A 15,308-nucleotide genomic window follows, 5' to 3' on the forward strand; every position below is an offset into this window, starting at 1 on the left:
GTGAATCAATGTTTTAGTATTGATCCTACTGATGCTATAGTATCAGTACTGAAAACAAGACCTAGTGTCATTAGTATTGATTCAATGTGTCCATTCCTAATTTGAGGTCACAACAATCCAAACCTTTCGGGGACAAGGTTCTGTTGTAGTTTTACACCCAGATAAAGCTACACAGTGGGTCTTTGTGGGATCTGAAGGTGCAGTTTGGTTAAAGGTCTTGTAACAATTTTATGGCCCTTCTTTTTTGCCGCTCTCTTTCTTTCCTGGAAGTGGAGGGAAGTGAAGTCTTCTTTATGACATGGGATTCCTTGAACGTGCTCACCAAAAGCTTGCAGCAGCTTTGACTGACTCCATTCAGCAATTAACATAAAGCTGCCTCTCCATTAGAGAGCATGCAGCCCCGGCTCTCTGGGCTTTTTGTGAGGGAGCTGGCTATGTTTAACACATCTGTTGTCTCCCATGTCTGAGCAACCCACAGACAGGTCTGCTCACAGTGATCCTTTTATTTGGCCCTGAAAGGACCTATAGGGGCTCCTGATAGATGGCCTTCATTCCAATGAAAGTAGAAAGCCGGATAATGGGAAGAATAGGGAGCCACCACTCCTGCACACCCCCTGCTCCAAGCCCCTAAACATCCTTTTAAAGGGCTCCTCTTAAACAGTCTGATGCTGAGCCTAATCATGTTGAATCGAGAGACCATGTCTAAGCAAGTTTAAATTCCCGCCTCTGTGGGTGCTTTTTCCTTTAACATCTCAACAATTTGAACTAAAAAAAAAAAAAAAAGTTTTATGAAAGGACACTTGATCTTAAGTGAACAATTTTGAGTAATCTAAGTGATGATGAAAACTGGCCCAAAGTCATGTATTCGTTCAGATTTTTTCAGCTAAACCTCAAACAAACAAAGATGATAATGGAACATGATGGAAAGATTTTCCTTGTTTTATGAATTAATTTCTTCATTCGAACTCCACTCACATCTGAAGCGTTTCGTCAGCTTGTTCACAGAGTCTGTTTCCATTGCAACCTGTCACATTCTGCTTTAATCATAGGGCAACTTTTCCACCACAGCAAAGTATACAAACTTTTTGGATATTTCAAGGTTTTTTTTTTTTAATTTGCACACTGAAACTTAGCACTTCTATGACCAGACCTTCTGAAGGTCAGCGTTTCATCCATGGGAGTGGAGGGTTAGGAGGGTCAGAGGATGTTTACCGCAGTGTTTCAGCATCAGTGATCAGGACAGCACGGGGATGGAAAGACAATAGACAAAACAATGTCCTATTTAAAGATGGGTCACTGCTATTTATAAACCAGTGAAGAGGCCAGAGGAGGTGGGATGGAGAGCGAAGACAACATTTAACGCTGTCTGTTCAGGATATGTGTAATTTATTTTAGTTTCAGGTGTCTTCATGACGTGTGTCAGGCCTGCATGTCTGCTCTGTTTGTATCAGGCTCTATCTTCCTAATGACAAGCCCAATGCTGTTATCAGTGTAAATCCAAGGATCCGGTGGTCTCATCCATTTGTCATACTCAGCTCTTATTTTGACATCTCTAAGAGGCCCAATAGAGCCAGTTATATCAGTTTATCTTTCTTCATCTCGAGGATGATGCTGACATGCTGCAGAGCTTGATAACTTTCTGGTGGTGTGCAGTCCTCAACATATCCTGTGTGTTATTCCTGGTATTCGCTCTTCATTGTCTTTCTGCTTGTGAGATCTCTTTTACATCAAAATAGACACTTGTGGCCGGAAACAATGGGCAGCATTGTCTCTCCGTGAAAGGAGAGCATGTGCTTTGCTAATGCCGCACTTGCAGCAGCCAACCTCCGGGACAACCTCTACATTCAGCCTTTGATTAAGGAGCACAGTTATGCATGGATGACTTCCTCCAAGGTGCCTGGAGGTTGTGGGAAAGGGCCAGTGAGTAGGTGTGGCCTCAGTCAGGGGGCCGTTCCTGCCCCAGTCAATGGACTACACAGACCTTAATGATACTGGGCTGAGTGCAGCTGAGCCAGGGATGAGGGGGCGGTGGCTCACTGTGGATCACATGACCATGATTGTCAGAGACATGATGGTACAGACAAACTGTAACTACATGTATGCGTGTGTGTGTGTGTAGTTTTAAACAGACATGTAACCTAACTAAAATACATTCACATAAACATAAATAATTTTCTTTCTTTCTTTCTTTCTTTCTTTCTTTCTTTCTTTCTTTCTTTCTTTCTTTCTTTCTTTCTTTCTTTCTTCCTTCCTTCCTTCCTTTTTAAAGGAGTTATTTGTAATATCTCTCTGATAAAGACAAGTGTTAACATTGGCGTTGCTTTCCACTGCTGGAGGAAGCTCTTGGTGAGTAAAGGAATGAAGTTTGATGCTGAACTCACAACGTATCTGCTAGACTGGTAATCAATGCTAATGTCGGCTAGGTAGCAATAGCAAAACTTACAAAGAGCTCCTTTCGAAGTTCTTAACATTTACATCTTTTCAAGGTTTCAAGTTTCTACATCACACTTGTGTAAATTTCATACTGGACCACGAACCAGTTGTGATGACAAACACGTCTTAACGTCAGATGAATATGAAAACGTCCTTTTAGTGTCAAACTCTGCACATACATCATTCTGCACAAAAAAGTAACAAGTAGCAAAATACATCTTTGACTGGAGGGAGATTTTAAAAACTGCTTTAATTAACTTTGGAGCAAAAATAAATGACAGTAAGAAGGTCAAATAACATATTAATCACAGATAGGGGAGGCTTTCTGCTTACAGTCAACAGAGTTCAAAGTCCTGATTGCATCAACATCATCACAAAGGTCTTGCAGCAGAGACAGGAGGCTGATCCGGGGTCAGGGTTGTTTGTGCCCAGCCTGATCTCAGCACATCTGTGTGCACTGTGAGGGCTCGGCCACAGACGGCCTCCTGTTAAACAGCGTGATTAGTGAGGCGCCTGTATGGAGGCCTGTGAGGATGAGGGGTCGTCTGCCTTCTGAAGGAGATTAATACAACAGTGCGGGCAGGGAGGAGCACCTGCCATCCATCAACTCAAAGACTGGCAGGCCATGAGAGCTAACACTAACTGTGTTTGAGGTGCAGTCTTCCAGAAGTGGAAATGACATTTAATCACGTGATAAATTCTGGGTTCAAGCTCGTGAAGTATGTAGATATGTCTGAGAATAAATGCAGTCTGGCGTGTAGACAATGTGCAGGGTGAACCATACACTCTTCATGTGATTTTTCCTGATATCTGTAACGTGATCTCTTCTATCCCCGTCATGCCATGCAGCATTCGGCTCCCAACCTAACCTGCTCCTGTCATGGATGTCGCCCATGGGAAATCAAAAAGGCTTGTATGCAGTGCTAATGCTACAGTTTCCCACGGATACTACAAGAGCTAAAAGGCACTGATACTCTGAGAGGTCAGCTAAGAATCATGTTTCTGGCACTAGCCTTCATAAAATGATTCGCTCATTTTAGAAGTCCCAGCGTGAACAGGTTAGGAGTGAATTTACAATTTGAAATTCATTCGGGATAAAAAAAAAAAAAATGCCAACATGCTAAATCCCTATTCTTTTCATGAGCTCCTGACAGTAGAACAAGGAGTCTGCTAATCCATTTAATATGAGAGGATCAGCCCAGTTGGACCCACCACAAGGGATAAACCACTGCTCTGTGGGATGGAAGCTGCTCTTGTTCCGCGACTGGAGCTGGGCCAAGGCCGGTGCCAGAAATTAATCCCAGTGACAAACAGCTCAGCTGACCAGGTTGGACAGTCTGGGAAGAAGGTGTGTGTGTGTCTGTGTGTTTATGTGTGTTGGTGGAGCCTGTAATGATGTGGGATTTCCTGACAGGTGTTATGTTGAATATACGCCATGTGGCAACCCCTGCTTGGCCTTCATCCTTTAATACGGAGTCCTCCTGCTATCATTTAACACCAGTCTCCCTGGTTTTAATAGCAATTAACGGAACATGAAAATAAAGCTGGAAAAATAATGAGAGATGACTCCTGGATTTACAGCAATGTAAAGCAAGAAAGGTTTGTGACATTCTGGTTTAACATTCTGGGAAAGAGGCTTATTCGCTTTCTTGCCAAGTGTTAGAAAATAAGATTGATAACTTGATACTCTTATACCTTTATGTTAAATATGTCACCAGGACCAGTGGCAGGTTAGCTTGGCTTAGCACAAAGACTGGAAGCAGAGGAAAACAGAAACTGAAGCTCAATATTTAACATTTTATATTTGTTTTATTTTAATCCATACTAAAACTGAATTGTATACAGGGGGCTTTGATACTTACTTGATGTTGGTGAAGGGCCCTTTTTACATTTTTGTCTTTGTATGGAATAAACAAACAAAACATAAGGTAAGATAAAATTAGAGAAAATAAGACTTTATTGAGTCGCAGGGGGGATATTAAAAATGCAAGTACAGATAAATACAGAAAAGTAATGAATAAATAAATAAAATAAAGTCAAAATTACAAGGCAAATATATACACAGAGTACCAAGTTGATTAATTGGTGAGCTTTAGAGGTTCTGGTTGGTTTTGTCACCTTTGGACAGAGCCAGCTGCTTCCCTCTGTTTGCAGTCTTCATGCTAAGCTTAGCTAACCAGTTGCTGGCGGTAGAGAAGAAGAATTTGCTGCTATTTTGAACCTCCTCACATTTACAGACAAATGGGAAATAATCTGTTCTATATGCATTATATTAAGCATTGTACGTTCCACCAATTACCAGAGTGTCGTCGACAATTAGCCAAGATTTACTATATTGTTTCACACTGTTTACACATGGGAGTAAAGTCATTCAGCTGACACATCTGCCGCAGTCACATCTGCTTTTCATTGTCATGGTTCTTTAATTTGTCTGGCCTCTCATGTTGCTGTATATCACCCTGCTCCCTGCAGACCTCGCTCTTGGTAAACAATAACCCGTGACTGAACTTTGCCTCTTTGCATTACAAAAAAAAAAAAAACATGAGCTGAAAATCCTCATGAGTCGTAAAATCAACAAGTAAAAGGTTGAAATCTCATAGACTGTGAAACTGAAGCAGGGTAATTAATCTTTTTATTTGCTAATAGAACTCTGGATTCAGAGCAAACACTCATTAAAATCCTAAATAGCCACAGATGTGATGTAGTTAAAGGTATACTGTAGGGATGGTTGACCTGTATTGCAGTATCAGAGGACAATATTGTGGTAAAGCTCCAGGGGGCAACAACAATCTCAGAAATATTTAGTTCTTTCCTGATACTGAATGATTGTTTCTTTTCAGTCTGTTGGGAGATATGACGGTTTGGTTATTTAAACAGATCAAGTATCAGGATGCTCTGAAGTGTGAGACCAAAGGGACTCTATTCACCTTTTTACCTGTGGTCACGTGACCACTGGTAATGTAGTTAAAGGTATACTGTACCTTTAACTACTCAGCTGTTTTGGAGATAATAAGTTGTATTTGACAAGAATTGGAGACCTAACATCTTTAGCATTCAGCCAGTTTGCCTATACAGGATTATTTTTGGTTTATTGTGAATGTCACTTACTTGCTTACTGCTGGAATATTTATCAATTCCCTACGTTTCAATCTATTCAGTCTTCGTCAGGTACATAGGCAAGCTTTACTACCTTTCCATATGATCCAATCAGAGGCTCACTTCTAAATTAGTTCAAGTAGTGAATGAAACACTTTGAGCAGACACACACACAAACACACACACACACACACACACACACACATTGACATTTAGGTTAGTAAGTGAAGACGAAATCATACTAAAGATTAGAAAGGGATTAGAAAATGATGCAGGGCAAATCATGTAAGATGAATCAAAAACCACACAGAAAACATGATATATAGAAAACGTTACAGATCAAAGGTCAAAAATTAACTCATTAAGCAAATGTACCAACCACTTCATCCTGAGAAAATACATGGATAATAATGTTTATGACTCAATAAAAAAAAGACAAAGACTGAGATGAAGATTTTTGTGGCGTTTTCACTATAGTGTTGTAAAAAGTACAAAATTTACTTCTGAAATGTAGTGAAATACAAATATAAAGTATATATAACAGAAGTACCTCAAAACTGAACCTCACTACAGTAATTTAGTGAAGATACTTTTGGAGGTTTATGGTTGTTTAGTAATTTTACATTACTGAGCCCTGTTTTATCATCACAAACAGGGCTCATCTCTACTTCATTGCTGAATGTATTTATTAATTATCATGACGACACAGTTCACTGATTCTTGCTTTTCCACTCGTTTCTGATTAAATAACATCAGTATTGCATAATGGAAGGGGGCATCCGGATTTGAACCGGAGACCTCTTGATCTGCAGTCAAATGCTCTACCACTGAGCTATACCCCCTCATCCATGGTGAGTACAACACTTTGAGATCTTAATACATGGTGATAGGCCTTTTGCTTTACTTATCTTCTTTTATTTCAGGCTGTCAGTGCATATTTTCAAATCCAACTCAAGTCATTTTCTCTGAGGCTGTTACCACATCTGTAGACACTCAGATCTCAGTCAAAGCACATTTCTACCAATAAAAGGAAAAAAATGCAGTCATGGTAAAAAGTTTGCATTAAAAAGTCCAGGTCTGGACTTATTAAGTAAAAAATTATTAGTAAAAAAAGTCACAATTATGAGATTAAAAGACAAAATGTCAAGGTTTAAATGTTTTATCTCAAAATGTTGACAAAATGAATGTCAAAATTGTCAATTGAATATTTTTTAATCAGAAATAGTCTTCCATGGATCTCTTTCTGGAAAAAGAAAAAAGAGAATTTACACAATGTGTGTAACACCCACATAACACTCCCAGTGTGTAACCTCAGCAGTTTCCCACCACAGCCTCTCACTCCAGCTCCACTCTGCCTGCCGTCCCGTGAGAGTCTGACACATCAGACTGCTCTGTCATTTTCACAGTATCAGATCCCACAGCCCCATTCTTCAGCCATAATACACACAGATCATATCTCTGCACCTCTTCATGTTCCACAACAGAGAGCCCTCCCTGTAACACTGGTGAGAAATGACACAACAAATAGGAAACCATGCCAATCTCCCCCATCATTCATAATTCAGGCTGTCCAATGCCATTTTTTTTTCCTGAGGAGCCACACAGTTGTGTGGCTGTAAAGACCAGACTAGACTACAGTCCTCCCAATTTAATGTGTCAGTCATTTGAAGTTCCCACAACAACAAGAGCCGGCACAAAGAGAGAGTGCTGGGAAGCATTAGACTGACAGAGTGGAAGTAGGCCAGGAGCAGGGGGTGACGAGCAGATCTGAACAGTTATGCAAATAGCTCGTGTTCGCCTGGTTATGGAGAGGACAGTGAAAGGGAACAATTATGGTAGTGGTGGGGGCATTTTAAAATAGGACATCAACCAGCAGCCATGAGTTTCCTGTTTTCGTTGGAGCTGCAGTGATGTGTCTTTCTCCTCTGCACCAAATATCTCCCTTGTCTCACAGCACCGAGTTTGTTTATTGAGCCGAGAAATTGAGAATAAACTTTATCACTACTGATACATCCTCAAAAAAAAAAAATCTAAACTAACTAATCGCTTAACCAAACTAACTCTGACACAATGACTTCACACTTTATGTTTAATGTCCTGTGATTACAGAGAAAAACAAATCAGATTATGGACACCCCCTCTGCAATGGCTCACACATTTGACATGTTTAAATGATAAAGAGCCTGATGAGACAACAACAAAAGACAATTAAAAGCACTTCAATGCCTCCTGTCTCTTCTGGACCCCCCATTGGACGTCCCAGCAAGGTAGCTACAGGCCAAAGACATAAAAAGAGACTGGTTGGGAAAGTGGCCCTTTACTCCAACACTAGGGACCTTTTCATGCGCCTGTTGTTGGTCATACAACCACCATCTTCCTCCCTCTTAACATTTACATTATAATATGGAAATAACTCAAAGCTGTCAACAGCTTTTAGAGTTCCCTTGAGTTGAGTATTTGCCCCATGAGTGTATTGAGCTCTTAATGGAAATATAAACCTGAACGGCCTCCAGTGAATATCTAGTTTCCAGTAACTATAAGTTGCATTGTACAGTGTAGAGAAGTCCAAGCTGCTGTGGGAGAAATAACACTGGTATATGAAGAAAACTGATCTGACATTGGCTGATATTTCTGAGTGACTCACAAATGATCACAAATAAAAAAAGATGGTTTATATGTTGTATTACTGAAAAGAAGAAGTTGGGCTCAACATGTCCGGGCTTGCCAGCAAGTAGCCTGACATGTTAGCTCCTGGTTGACCATTTACAGTTTGACAAAAGATTTGTGACAATTTTAAGATAATCAAATGCAAGAACTTTTTCTCAACACATTCAGAAACAATCAGAAACTCTATTTTACCAGTTCATTGTGTTTACCTGAAGGAGGTCCATTCAGACCTACAGTATGCACTCTCTGCAGATCAATAAAAATAGGTCATATTTATTTGTTTCTTGAGCATCTGATGCATTCTCAGCTGTGGTCCTTGGAGAGTTTCCCCCTGATGTTGCATTAAGAGGAAAGTTGTGGTCTGAAGGGGACGCCCGGTCCCCTGGCTTTCACTTCTGGTGTGACCCGTAGTCCCATCAGAGCTAGTGTGTCCATGAAAACAAACACAACCAAAGACAAATCCCACCGCCAGGCTCTCATCCCCTGATCCTCACAGTCACTGTGGTCTTATTCTACATGTACTTTTTCTTAGAACTCCTGCTCACACTTGAACAGTGGTAATACTAACCTTCATCATGGTTAGTATTGTTTTCATTTTTATGAAAATAAACTACCAAGACATATCTTAACATGTATCAAAGATGCCAAACATCAGTCCATCGTGTTTGTTTTCTTCAAACTACAAACAAAAAGAAAAAGTCTCCAGAGTGTGGATGGATTACCAAGTGGGCATACTGGGCACAGGCCCAGGGGCCTTAGAGGTCAGGGAGCCTGGGGGCCAGAACCTCTGCATGAAGTGACTGCTAATGTTAAGTCAGATAACCACAAAGAGACACATAATGACCATAAAGACTTGTGTTGTCCTATATAGGAAGGGGTCCAGCCATGTACCTCTCTGTGCCCGGGGACCTGTTTTCTCATAATCCATCCGTGCTCTGGAGAGTTTTAACTCTCAAACAATGCATGCTGGGAAGTCCGTTAGTATACTAATTTTTTTAGTTTCTATAAAGATTAATTTAAAAAAAAAAAACATAGACTTTTGGACAACGGAAACAGCAGTGCTAAAAATGCTAACTAGTTTCCAGGTTTTAGGACTCATTCCTGCAGAACTCTATGATCTAGGATTCGGAGTTTGGTGTGCAGGAGATCTAAACCCTTGCACATCTGCATCTCAGATTATAATGTGAAAGACTGCAATTCAGTGGACACATATTTGAATCAGTTACTAATAAACAAAAGCTTCAAAAAGCAGAAACATCCAGGGAACTATCCTGAAGAATATCAAACAAAGTGAAGTATAAAATAAACTGAAACATTATGGGTTGAGAAAAATGATGTGGCTTTGAACTAATGCCTTCCATGTTGTGTTGGGTGTTTTTTTTTTTCACCATACATTTTTTCTACATACACTGTATAGAGTATCAGGTTATAGCTGACATCTTCCAGAGCTGAGTGTGCATGTGTGTTTATCAGCGAATAAAAAGAGACCCTTAACTTTTTGGACAGTTGTGGGATATTCACAGAGATACTGGACATGTCTTCATGCACTAGATTCTTTACCTGCTGTATTATATGTGATCCATGTGTAGCCTTTGTTGTACAAGCAGGAACTATAAATAGCAGGCCTTTAATTTTACCATCCGACTGAGGTTTCTCGGGCCACGCAGATCCCCCAACATGCTGGTACAATCAGGCAGAAAATCAAACACACTGGTGTTTAAATGTGGGTTTGTGGGCACTATGTTGAGGAAGTGGGCATGTCTGAAGAGACTGGATTTAATTTCTGGTATTCAGCTGTAATGTTTGTCAAAGATGAAATGGAGTTGTGGGGTGACTTTTTCTTTCTAAAAAGATGAAATAAACTGTGAACTTAAGGGGAGGTTAGAGCTAATACAAATGGAGAACTTGACTCTTTTGCTTGCTATTTTTAACAACTGACAATAAAGGCCTTACAAGCCCATCCATCCACGGATCCTCAGAGTGTAGTGTTATTCCATAATGTAGTTTTTATTAATTCTTGTTCTCACTTAAAGAGCTGTAGTCAACACTAACCTTCATCGTGGTTAGAATTGTTTTCATTATAATGAAAAGAATCAGCCAGAACATACTCTATATTAATATGTATTAAAGACGCCCAACAAGAGTCCATCATGTTTGTTTTCTTCAAATTACAAGAAAATGAAGGGTCTCTAGAGTGTGGATGGATTACCAAGTGGGCATACCGGGCACAGGCCCAGAGGGTCCAAAAGGTCAGGGAGCCTCGGGGCCAGAACTTCTGTATGAGGGATTCTTAATATTTGAAAGTCATAGAGCTCAGACACAAAACAACCATAAAGAGATGGAAAATGACCACAAACAGACACAAAATGACCATAAAGAGACAGAAAATTACCATGGAGATGCAAAACAACCATCATTTGTGTGTCTTTTTGTGTCTCTTTCAGTCTGGTGGTCCCATATAGGAGGGGTGGGGAGTCTTTTACCTGTCTGGGCCCATGGGCCTATTTTCTTTTAATCCATCCGTGCTCTGGAAAGTTTTTAACTCTCAAACAATGCATGCTGGGAAGTCTGTTAGTATGCTAATCTTGTTACTTTAGTGACTTGAGTGAACTCTCAGTAGTTGATTTATTCAACTCAACATTTTAAGTTGAATTAAGGTAAAATTAATAAAACCTGGCAACACTTAACTTAAAGTCCTCCTACTTAGCGTTTAAAACCGGTGTATATATTTAAAAAATGGTTTACAAAACACTGTGATGTATGTGAGTCTGGCAGAAAGAGGCGGTTAATCGAGGAAGAATGAAGGCCACAGAGACAACCCCCTCCGCCTGGTTTCTTATACTTGCTTTTGAACAGCTCTCTGTGCACACTTTTAAAAGGTGAACAAAAGGCCTCGTCAGAAGCAACAAAGCAGAGACGTAACTTATGTCCTGTGTCCCAGAATTAAAATGAATAAAAGCACCTGCAGTGGAAAATAAACTTTTCTGGTGCAAATGTTCTGGAACGACACGTTTGTGCTGCTGCAAGTAAAGACAGAGGAGTTAACCATAGAGATGTGTGTGACTGGGCCTTTCTCTCATTCACCATTTCTTTTTCACTTTTTGGGAGTTTGTCCCAAAGCTGAACCAAAATCATCAATGTGACTTTCTTTGATTGTTGTGTTTGAGTGTTTATCATCATAGATGGGATATTTTAATATTCTTAGGATCACAAGATAGAGAGATAAATCTGGCTCCAATGTCGCACCAAAGCAAAACTAGACCTTTAACTGATGCTAAACTCAATATAGTGGTGGCCGGGAGCTGGGTGTTTCTGAGGCCCCAAGCAGCTGCACGTTTAAAATGCCTAAATGGAACTCATGTCTTTTGGTCAGCGTCCCAGCACCAGACGGCAGTCGGTTGTGAGAGCCAGAATTTGAATAACAAGTGTTCAGGAATGGCCAACTGTTTGGAGTACCCACAAGGTCAGTGAGGAACAATAGAGCATGTTTCTCTGGTGAACACCCGGCTCAGGCTCAGGCTCAGGCTCACACTTAGCTGAGTTTAAATAACTCACCTTGAAGAAAAAAAGAAAAAAGAAAAAAGTAGAGTATTGAGTGTGAGTGTGAGTGTGAGTCTCAGTGCTGTGTGAAAGAAAGGTTTTTCTCCAGGTGCAGTTTGAAACTCACCTTTCCTCGTGACCACCTGCAGCTTTGTCTTCTTTGGGTCAATCTTTTACTCCGATTATCTGTCAAAACCAAACTGAACTGTGCAGGACACACACACACACACACACACACACACACACACACACACACACACACACACACACACACACACACACACACATAGAACTATAACCACGCCCCTTATCTGTGTCGCTGACTAGCATGCTGCATTCAAGGACCTCCTATGAGGCGTGGCCAGCATGCAAGCTTATATATTTTCCCTCCTAACGACTCTCTTGTTCACTACTCAGCTATGCACGTGAACGGACCTTTGATTCATCCTGTTGTGTTTTACTGAGAGAGAGAAAAAAAAATACCATATGGACTTTGCATTGGAGATTCGAGCTGCTTCATAGTTTTTAGTGTTTTTTTTGTTTTTTTTTTAAGTTTTAATCATGCTGAAGAATAACGGAAAGAAGACAGCTATCTCTGTAGCCAGCGCAGCGTGCTTCTGCCTGCTGCTGCTCCTGGTCGCTGTGCAGCATCACCGGGTCCAGGTGGACGAGGAGACGGGCGGAGAGGACACCGGGACGCCCTCTCTTCTCCGGGGAGATGAGGCACAGGACGGTAGCGCACAGGTTAAGAAAGGATTCTCGGCGTACTTCACCAAGCTGACCCGCGGACGTAGGGAGGTGGAGAAGCCCGCACGCTCCTCTGCGTCCGCCGCCGAGCCGCCTCCAGCTGAGGACATCAGCGCTGATGACATCTTCATCGCCGTGAAGACCACCAAGAAGTTCCACCGGTCCAGAATGAACCTGCTCCTGGACACATGGGTCTCAAGGAACATGCAACAGGTAAAGGAAAAGTGCAAAATGAGATCTTGATATTAATCATGCATTATTCATTTGGCATTTATCAACTTTCTACTTACTCTCAAATACTGTGCATGCACCAGCTGAAACAGTAGACTTAAGGAAACTGTCTGCCTGCTTGTGGGCTGATACCATTGTTGCTGAGCTCTGTGCTACACAGCTGAACAATAAGGCAGTGTACACATGCAGGTGATGCCTGTTTGATGGCTGCTTACAGTGCTGCATTGTTCCCCTTGTCACCAGATGACACAGTAAAATAGCCACACAGCCCCTGTTAACCATGCTGAATTTCCTCAGCTCTGTCACTTTTTATTCTCCTCTGAGTGATGTCCCTGAGAACGGAGGGAGCAGTTTTCAGGACTCCCTCTTCTCCCACTCTCAGCCCCCCTCTCTCTCCCACTCTCTATTATTCCTCCTCTTTTTTGGGTGTCCCTGTGAATGCCCCTGGTGCAATGGATGCTTCACAGCACCGAGTCCAGCGCTGTCCCCCTTCCAGGACTAACAAAGCGTCTTTCTGAAGGGGGAAGAAAAGCTTTCCCAGCCCCTTGTCTCCCCTCTCTCCATGGGAACGTGGGAGCTGAGTCTGGGTCAAGCTCAGTGGAGGGATGGGAAAACGGGGGGCTTCGTTAAAGAGGATGCCTGGGACAAAAGGGGTGCATCTATAGGCAAGTTTGTACTGGGAAGTGGCACGCGGAGTATGAATATGTGGCCTTGAGAACCAAGCTCCTTTAGGGGGTGCTTGCACGGCTATAGTGTGCAAAAAACAGAGTCTAGTCAAAGTGATTTTATCCTGCACCTAGGGGTGTTGCATGTGCTTTTTCTAAATGTCCTTTTAATTTGCCACAGGCACTGTCACACACTCTTTTTCAAATCTTGTCTTTCTCTTTTATCTCAAGCACCAGGGAAGTTTGGGGAGAGGAATCCTCTCTTGAGATGTGTTTAATGTCAGGAAAATAATAGTAATGATAATAATAATGATAGACTGTCACAATCACTTAGACAGTGATGACCTGCATCGTTTTGGTTAATGTCCAAACCAGCCTTTTATCATCTGCTTATATGTGGAGTGATTGTGCTAATTGGTTGTAATTACTGTGCTGGATGATGTTAGTTAACCCATCCGACAGAGTTAACAGCAGGGCTTACAGGCAGGCAGCTGGCGGGTGACTGCGCGGACAAAAAGGGACAGAGGGAGCACCACAATGCAGGAGGGAGTTCCTGGAGGACGGGTGCCAGGTGGTCGGGAGAGACTGAACAAAGGGCGGCCTTAATGCCAGCCATATGATGCTCTGAGTTCCCACCATGTACATATGGCCGTCCTCCGTGTTCAGGTTCAGATTCTCACGCTCAGCTGATGAACATCTGTGGAGTTTTGGATCACGTTTGTAGCTGCAGGCACAAGGGACAAAAGTATTATTAAAGCACAAGCAAGTAGATATCTCTCTCTCTTTTTTACTCTCGTGCAGATGGAGCTGTTATCGGCTGCTGTTTACATGAAGAACAGACAGGGCAGATTATATCTGTGATAGCTGTGTTGACACAATAGTGCTTGTGGATCTTCTTAATCTTTGAGCCCATTCAGAGCATAAATACCTTTTTTTTTTTTTTTTTTTTGGGAAATCCACCATGTTGGTAAATGGGTTCCCATTGTGGCTAAATCCATTAAGTAGCTGTGAATTGGTGCTTCTTAAACAGAAAGTCTCTCTTTATACTTACAATACCCTTTTCCTGTTTTCTATTATTCCCCCATTCTTCACACTGGAACAATGCAGCATCATACAGACAGAGAGGGGCTTAAAACAAAAGAACAAAAAGGATCCTTCTCCACACAATAGCAACCGCCAGTTTAAAGTTTAGATCATAGAAATCTAGAAGACCTAAACCCTCCTCTTCCTCCTCCTCTTCCTCCTCCTCCTTCTTCTTCTTCTTCTTCTTCTTCTTCTTCTTCTTCTCCCTTCCCCGAATTGATTTGTAAAAGTGGCACGTAGTAGCTGCTTTTATCAAAGCCCAAATTCCTCCTGCGAGTGTCTGGACAGCTGGCACCAACATCTTCATGCTGGTGTGTGCCATGCATTCCTCTCTTAAGAGTACGATAATTGGCCAGCGCTCCATCCAACAATGAGCGCTTTTAGTATTTAGGGGGAAAAAAAAACACTTGGCGCTGTATTTGAGTGAATTAAATGACTGCACAGTGAAGCAGTACAAGTGGTCAGAAAGAGGTTGGGTGTCCTTCAAGAGGACAGCCTGGTGTTAGAAATCTGCTCCTGCCGTTTTAAAGGACAACTTACTTTGCCTTTTAGCTCTCACCATCTTTCACTACTTTGTCCCTCCTGCAGTCATTCTAGCTCTCCTGTGAGTTGTTTTCCAAATCATTTGTCCCCTGATTAAAAAAGAAAGAAAAAGTGGTGAAAATGCTTTGAATGTGTGGGACAGGAGAGGGATGGAGTCGAGGGGGTGGAGGTGGTGGTTGATGGAAGGAGGGGAGCCTGGTGCCCTTCCTTCCGGTGGAGCTGGAGACAGCCAGCCAGGCACCACGTCCAGCTCAGACAGGGCCGTGCCAGGCCTTCCTGTGGTCAACAGTGGACCCCCCCCGC

General features: G+C 41.9%; 1 protein-coding gene and 1 non-coding gene across 2 annotated transcripts in view; one reads left to right on the top strand and one right to left on the bottom strand.

Annotated features, from left to right (window-relative positions):
* Window positions 1-6,299: 6,299 nt before the first annotated feature.
* Window positions 6,300-6,371, bottom strand: trnac-gca (transfer RNA cysteine (anticodon GCA)). The gene has a single exon. It is a non-coding gene; the product is annotated as a tRNA-Cys (tRNA).
* A 5,786-nt stretch (window positions 6,372-12,157) lies between these two features.
* Window positions 12,158-15,308, top strand: part of lfng (LFNG O-fucosylpeptide 3-beta-N-acetylglucosaminyltransferase) — a 6,640-nt gene continuing 3,489 nt past the window's right edge. Inside the window, exon 1 of the mRNA XM_023413950.2 lies at window positions 12,158-12,696. Within this exon, the coding sequence (XP_023269718.1) occupies window positions 12,298-12,696 (399 nt within the window). The 5' untranslated portion in view covers window positions 12,158-12,297. The remainder of the gene's footprint in view (window positions 12,697-15,308) is intronic.

This window comes from Seriola lalandi, unplaced genomic scaffold (genome assembly GCF_002814215.2).
Source record: "Seriola lalandi dorsalis isolate HSWRI2012SDOR001 ecotype SW California unplaced genomic scaffold, Sedor1 jcf7180002054519, whole genome shotgun sequence".
In the NCBI taxonomy this organism is placed as follows: Eukaryota; Metazoa; Chordata; class Actinopteri; order Carangiformes; family Carangidae; genus Seriola; species Seriola lalandi.